Source organism: Habropoda laboriosa, unplaced genomic scaffold (assembly GCF_001263275.1).
Source record: "Habropoda laboriosa isolate 0110345459 unplaced genomic scaffold, ASM126327v1 scaffold89, whole genome shotgun sequence".
NCBI classification, from domain to species: Eukaryota; Metazoa; Arthropoda; class Insecta; order Hymenoptera; family Apidae; genus Habropoda; species Habropoda laboriosa.
In genome coordinates, this window is record NW_017100263.1 from 2,141,151 (window position 1) to 2,147,855 (window position 6,705).

General features: G+C 28.9%; 2 protein-coding genes across 2 annotated transcripts in view; one reads left to right on the forward strand and one right to left on the reverse strand.

Moving 5' to 3' along the window:
- Positions 1 to 1,130: 1,130 nt before the first annotated feature.
- On the forward strand, positions 1,131 to 6,379 carry LOC108573077 (PHD finger protein 14). Its single transcript, XM_017935441.1, has 14 exons — positions 1,131 to 1,173; positions 2,095 to 2,256; positions 2,345 to 2,587; positions 2,629 to 2,840; positions 2,916 to 3,070; positions 3,164 to 3,438; positions 3,517 to 3,972; positions 4,028 to 4,316; positions 4,417 to 4,654; positions 4,782 to 4,966; positions 5,027 to 5,165; positions 5,239 to 5,528; positions 5,609 to 5,717; positions 6,359 to 6,379. The coding sequence occupies exons 1-14, from the start codon at positions 1,131 to 1,133 to the stop codon at positions 6,377 to 6,379; spliced, it is 2,817 nt and encodes a 938-aa protein (XP_017790930.1).
- A 23-nt stretch (positions 6,380 to 6,402) lies between these two features.
- Positions 6,403 to 6,705, reverse strand: part of LOC108573030 (methionyl-tRNA formyltransferase, mitochondrial) — a gene marked incomplete at its 5' end in the record, with an annotated part of 1,952 nt that continues 1,649 nt past the window's right edge. Inside the window, one exon of the mRNA XM_017935385.1 lies at positions 6,403 to 6,410. Coding sequence (XP_017790874.1) covers positions 6,403 to 6,410 — 8 coding nt within the window. The remainder of the gene's footprint in view (positions 6,411 to 6,705) is intronic.

Here is a 6,705-nt window from a genome sequence, read left to right on the forward strand (position 1 = left end):
TTAAATTAAAAATAATAATTAATTAAATATGTATTATTAAAACCGAGATTAAAAAATTACGAAACGAAAAGAAATACTATACTTTTTCAATACAATGTTCTGAAACATAAAATAAAACGAATTAAAGAATTGTATTATGTACCTTTTGCAGCTGTTTCCCAACAACGACAATCATTAAAATTATAATTTAGAAGAAGTTCATATTCAACGTATATTTCTACTAATATTAAATCCACATGTATAATATTCTTTCGAATTTGCGTAATTTCAATTGTGCTTTTATTTATTTTATTTTCCTTGGGCAAACGTATTCCTTTTCTTTTAAACTTATCTTTAACCATATTTTCGCCAGTCTTAACATTTTCATCAGATTTCATAGAAATTGAAAACCGAAAAGTTATTACAAAATGCATTGCAACCTGATAACAATTAATTATTATTTCATTATCGAATAGTACCGCTTAATTTGTTTTAAGTTCCAGCCTTAATACTACACTATAAATGTCATATTTTAATACAACATATTTTATAGTGATTCCTATATCAAATAGTAAAATTCGTTATTTATAATTATGAATTCCTTTTATTATATTTATTAAACAAATGTTTTTATTAATACAATTATAATTTTAGGAAGATAATCATAATATTCAATGAATTTAAGCATGAAAATTGGTCTTTTAAACTAATATTACATATAAGTAATAAAAGTGAACTGAGAATCAAATAATGAATACAAATTTATTGAAAATATTAGTACTCAGATGTTGAATATACTTAAATTGATTTTATTTCACAAATAAATATGTAATTAGTTTAGCGTAGTTTAATTGTACTTCCCGCTGAAGGATTTCGAGATTCAATATGGCGATTGGTTTCTGATTCGAGTAGAAACACAGCGTCGGAAGGATAACATTACCAAAGGAAGTTAGTTCATACCTTTATAATAATTGAATAGTTCGCTAAGAGGTTTTAAAAACATTAATATGAAATAATGTGTATATTACTATGATATATATCATAAAATTATCATATATATCATAAAATTTTGTTATTTACGTGTTAAAAGTAATATATTTGAAGAAGTATTAACTTTTATATTGCTGAGTTGAAGAAAATTTGTGCCAAGAATGTCTCAGGACGACGATGTAGGATTTTTATATAAAACAATGAGTAAGTTAAGGAAATTATCTGTTAAAATCTCGTAAAATATTTTACTGTAGGTTAAATTGAGTAATATAATAAACAAAAACAAATATTTTCTCATAACATAAAATTATATATTAAATGTTTAAGTTTATATATAAAATTTGCAAACAACTTTAGCTATAATTTTTTCGACAATATGGATGTAGAATATTAGAAAAATGAATTAAAGGTACAATATTATATCAAACATATTTACATTCTAAGTATATGTACATATATTTTTTTAATATAACTGTATAATTGAAATAAAAATAAAAATCAAATTACATTATTGAATATATTCACAGTAATGAATTTTGTATCTTTATTAATTTTACGATATAAATAAATCATAATTTTACCTTACATACGTAGTTTCTTTTTCTTTTTTTTTTTTCAAAATTTTGATACGAAAATTTTTTTAATTTAGAAAATAATTTGCTCATTAATCGTTGTTTACTCGTGATGCAATGGATAATAATAATAATATATGAAAATTTAACATAATATACAATACCGGCGTCATATATTAAGCGTACGTCAGTATTTTACAGTGACGACTTGATGAGTTCAGTGTGTAGTGGGAGGCATTTAAAAACTATATAGCGGTATACGGATGTGTCAGAACTTCTAAAAGAAAAAATAACTTTGTGTATTTCAAAAAGTATGAAATATTTTCATTGAAATTAAGCAAAAGTTTTGCTTTAAGAATAATATGACTAGCATTTGTACGTATTTATCGTGAATTATGTACTTACATAACCTAAAATTATTTTTTTGTACTTTTTTGAGAGTGTATCCTTTGTATTAAATGAACAATTTTTAATATCGTGCTTATTCCTTTTTCTTAAATATTTTAAGCATCATATATATAAACAGTTATATCAAATTTTCAACTCTTTTTAGTTGAAAGGGATCCAAAAAAGAGGAGGGTTAAGCCTGTAGGATCAGCACCATCTTTGCTTGATTTTGATTTAGGTGAAAGTTCTGATGACAGTGATTTCAGAATTGAAGATCATTGTGAAGAATCTGATGACGATTCGGTGGATTCTAATGATATTGGAAAAGGTAAATTATATTACATTCATTTCCAATACAACATTGTTAATATATATTTTTAAACAAACTAATATAAGCTTGTCTGCATTTATGAAAGAGGAAGAAGATGCATCAGAGGAATCTGATGATTCTTTAGAAGATCCATTATTGAATAAAAAAGAAAATCCTAATTTAACTGTGGGAGATGTAATTGAACAAGCTAAACAACAAGCATTAAAGGGTGGTTCACTTGAAGATAAACTAAACAAAATGTTAATTTGTTGTGGTTGTTTAGGAGATAGAAGTGACGATGTTAATGAAATTGTTGAATGTGATGGTTGTGGTGTTAGTGTGCATGAAGGTAAAAAATGTAGAATAGCTTTGAAATTAAATTTATTTTAGGATGTTATGGTGTATCTGATGTTGAAAGTTTCTCAAGTACTGATTCCTTATGTCAGTCAGCACCATGGTTTTGTGAAGCTTGTAGTGCAGGCTTTGAGGATCCTTCTTGTGAACTTTGTCCTAATAAAGGTGGAATATTTAAGGAGACTGATGTAGGCAAATGGGTTCATTTAGTATGTGCACTTTACGTTCCCGGTGTTGCTTTTGGAGAAGTATATAAGACTTCTATAATTTTTGTTAAATGTGAGTAGAGAATATATATTTTTTAATATGTATGTTTATTTTAGGTTGATCGTTTATCAAGTGTAACACTTTTTGAAATGGCATATAGTAAATGGGGAGCAAAGCAGTGTTCTTTGTGTGAAGATGCACGCTTTGCTCGTACTGGTGTATGCATAGAATGTGATGCAGGAATGTGTCATACATATTTTCATGTTACCTGGTAATATTTTACGAAGATAATTAAACTATGTAATATAAATCTAAACAAAATCAAGTTTAAAGTAGAATTAAAAATATAACGTTGTTTTTATAGTGCACAAAGGGAAGGCCTGTTATCTGAAGCTCACAGTGAGGAAGTTGATCAGGCTGATCCATTCTATGCACACTGTAAACTTCATTCCGATAAAACACTTGTTCGTAGACGTAGGCGTAATTGGTTAGCTTTACAATTAAGAGCTCAATACCGACAACAATTATTAAAGCAACCTAATCATTTAGATACTGAAGAACAACGTAGAATACAAAGAAAATTAGCAAAGCATAGGCATAAATATTTAGCTCATAAAGCATCTAGACCACCACCATGGGGTAAGTTCATTATTACAAATGTCCTAAAAATAATATCTGAGAAAATTAAATATAACAAAATATTTATATTTTTTGTAGTACCAACTCAAAAAATGCCTCGGCTATTAACTACTTCTGCTTCTGCTTGCCGACACTTAGCAAGGAAGGCAGAACTCATGGGTGTTGATACTGCTGCTTTGGAAGCACAGGAAGCACAACTTGTAGCTTTAGTTGATGTTAGGAAGAAATGGCATATTCCACCTGCATTTAGTGTAGAATTTATTGGTTATTATTTGGATCGCAATTTACGAGTTACATCTATGAAAAGGCGACTACAAGAACTTCTTGATATTAATTCTCAATTACTTAATGAACAACAGAGGTTAGATAGGAAATATGATGAAGTAATGAAAGATAATGAAGAACAAATTCGAGTAAATGTAACATTAAAAGAAAAAATAGAAATGTACCACCAAGTGCTTCAGAGTAGTGGTTTCGTGAAGCCTCTACCACAAATAACTGATTTGGCAAAACCAAGAATAGCGCCAACTCTAGGTAAGTTAGATCTTAAATGTATAAAGTGTATAAATGTATCATGGTTTTTGAATAGGTACAGGTTTAGGCGTACCTACAGCAGCTGCCTTGAAAATGGGTGTTGGTTTTCCCTTACCAGTTGGTAAAGGAGCGGAAGGAGTACGTGAAGGTAGAGTGTTAAGCAGTCAAGCACAAGACCAAAATCATAAAGGCGAATTAACATTAAGGCATCAATGTGGAATATGTAGAAGGTCTACAAATCAACATCTACTTGCAAAATGTGATACATGTCACCTCCATTATCATTTATCTTGTCTTAGCCCACCTCTATCACGTATGCCTAAAAAAACAAAACTTATGGGATGGTATGTGTATTATTATATTGTATGTTTATAAATAATATAGCTCATTTATTATTTTGGTATTGGATTTAGAATAATATATATAAAATACTTGCTAAAACAGGCAGTGTTCTGAATGTGACAAAGAATCTTCTGGATCAGAAGTTGAACGTGTTGACACTTCAGCTCCACGTAAATTAAGGCACTGTAAAGATGATTCCAATTTAACATCAACACCAACACCACCACAGGAAGTGCAAGTGCCCACCACGCCAACAACGCCTAGCACATCAAAAAATTCTTCCGCTAATCTTAGCAGTGTAACCAATACTACCGCACCTGACACACCTACAACACCAAAAGTATATAATATGCAATATTATATTATTCAAACTTTGTGTTGTTCTTGATTGTTATTTTCTTGTTATAAATATAATAATATATGTATAGGAGATGTTATATCTTTTTAAGTGAAACATTTTTATATAGGTAACCATAAAGCCAGTTGGGCCACAACCTCCATCTTCAACCCCTATGCCATCAAATGAATCAGTATACAATCAACAACCTATTAATAATGTAACAATAACGAGGGAAGGTTCACCGGAGTATATGGTAGCTTCAGCAGATGGTACAGAATCAGTTTCACAGAGAAGTGCAAAAAAGAGAAGAAGGTGTGTAAAATATATTTTTTATGTAAATATGAAATGTAAAATTTCATTGAATGTTAATAGGGAAAAACATAAAAGATATACTCCTGATCCAATTACCGGAGTGAAACAAAGAAAACGCAAACATAAGAGAAAAAGTCTTGATGTGGAAAATCCAGAAGGTCAGAGTCAACCAGAAATTCACAGGAGAATCACAATAAAGGTATGTAACTATTTGCAAATAAACTGTAATGTTGCGATATGCGTACATACTTTATACCTATTTCAATAAACAGATAAAACCAATTCCAAGACCAGAGGGGGATGTAGCGTCTGAATCAAGTCCACAAATGTTTGTTGCCACGTCTACTAGTACTGAAATTACATCACCACCTCCACTACCTAAACTACCACCTCCACCCGTTCCACCTTTAGTTTCAAATACTACAGCTGTAACAGCAAATGTATCTACTAATAATACAAGTAGTAGAACATCTACAGGAAATGGGAAAAGGGGAAAGGATACAGACCTCTTAACACATTGCAATGTCTGTGATACGCCTGGTACCAATCAAAATCTCGTCATGTTAGTTTATATAAATACATCAAGCATTAATTTTTTAAATATATTTTGAATTTACGATATCGTCACTTTTCACATCTCAGGTGTGATGAATGTAAAAAATGCTACCACTTCACCTGCCTTGACCCACCAGTTAAAAAGTCACCCAAAAGAAGAGGCTATTCCTGGCATTGTGCGGACTGCGATCCTAGTGTAAGTTAATCAACTTTTATTATTTGCATTATTGCAACATTAACCCAAACTATATTGTTAAGGTACTTTTTATTTAGTCAAAACAAAAAGGGATAAAAGGAAGATTTTATGGAATATAAATTGACATCAAGTATTAATTTATAGAAGAAACACAGCCTATAATATAATTAATTTTGCCTACAGAATATATATACGTGACAAAATATGAAGTACTTTAATGTTAAATACATGTAAATTATAAATTCTTTCAATAATCTTAAACATAGAACAAACAATCTTATTAATAACTAGTTGCTAACATTAACTAATTATTTTCAGTAAAAGCTGTGCCATCTTTATTTATTGAATAATCAAATACAACGTTCCATTTACGAAATATCGAATGGCAATTAGTTATTAATACGAAAAAAAACTTAAAATCTCACTTTTATAAGAAAATGGGAACAATTCTTCATAAAAGATGGATAATACACCTACACTTCGTATAATTTCGAAGCAGCCAAAGCAACAAATTAGGCTAAAACTTATTTATGGATACTTTTATCTTTGATCTAAAATTGTCACTGGAAATATATATTGAAGCTAATTTAATTCAATAAAACAAAGAATCTGTAATAGTAAAAATATTTCTTTCATTTCAGGCCTCTGAAACTGAGACTTAATATCAACAATTTTATGTCTGCAGCTATAATTCTACGTTCAAATAAATTAAGACATTGAATATCATTATGTTTTTTGTAAAATATACAGAATATAGACATAATTTTTCCTCTAATTATAAAAGTCTTTTGAAAATACATATTGTAAAATTCACTTGTATGTATTAAATCTTTTATATGTCTAGAGTAAATTTTTCAATATTTGTTTTCAATGGACTATTCTACCTAATTTTATGTAAATTTTATATTTTTATATATGTATGTATACATGTATATGTATATATATATACACATAATAATGTCTGTTATATATTATGCATATATATATA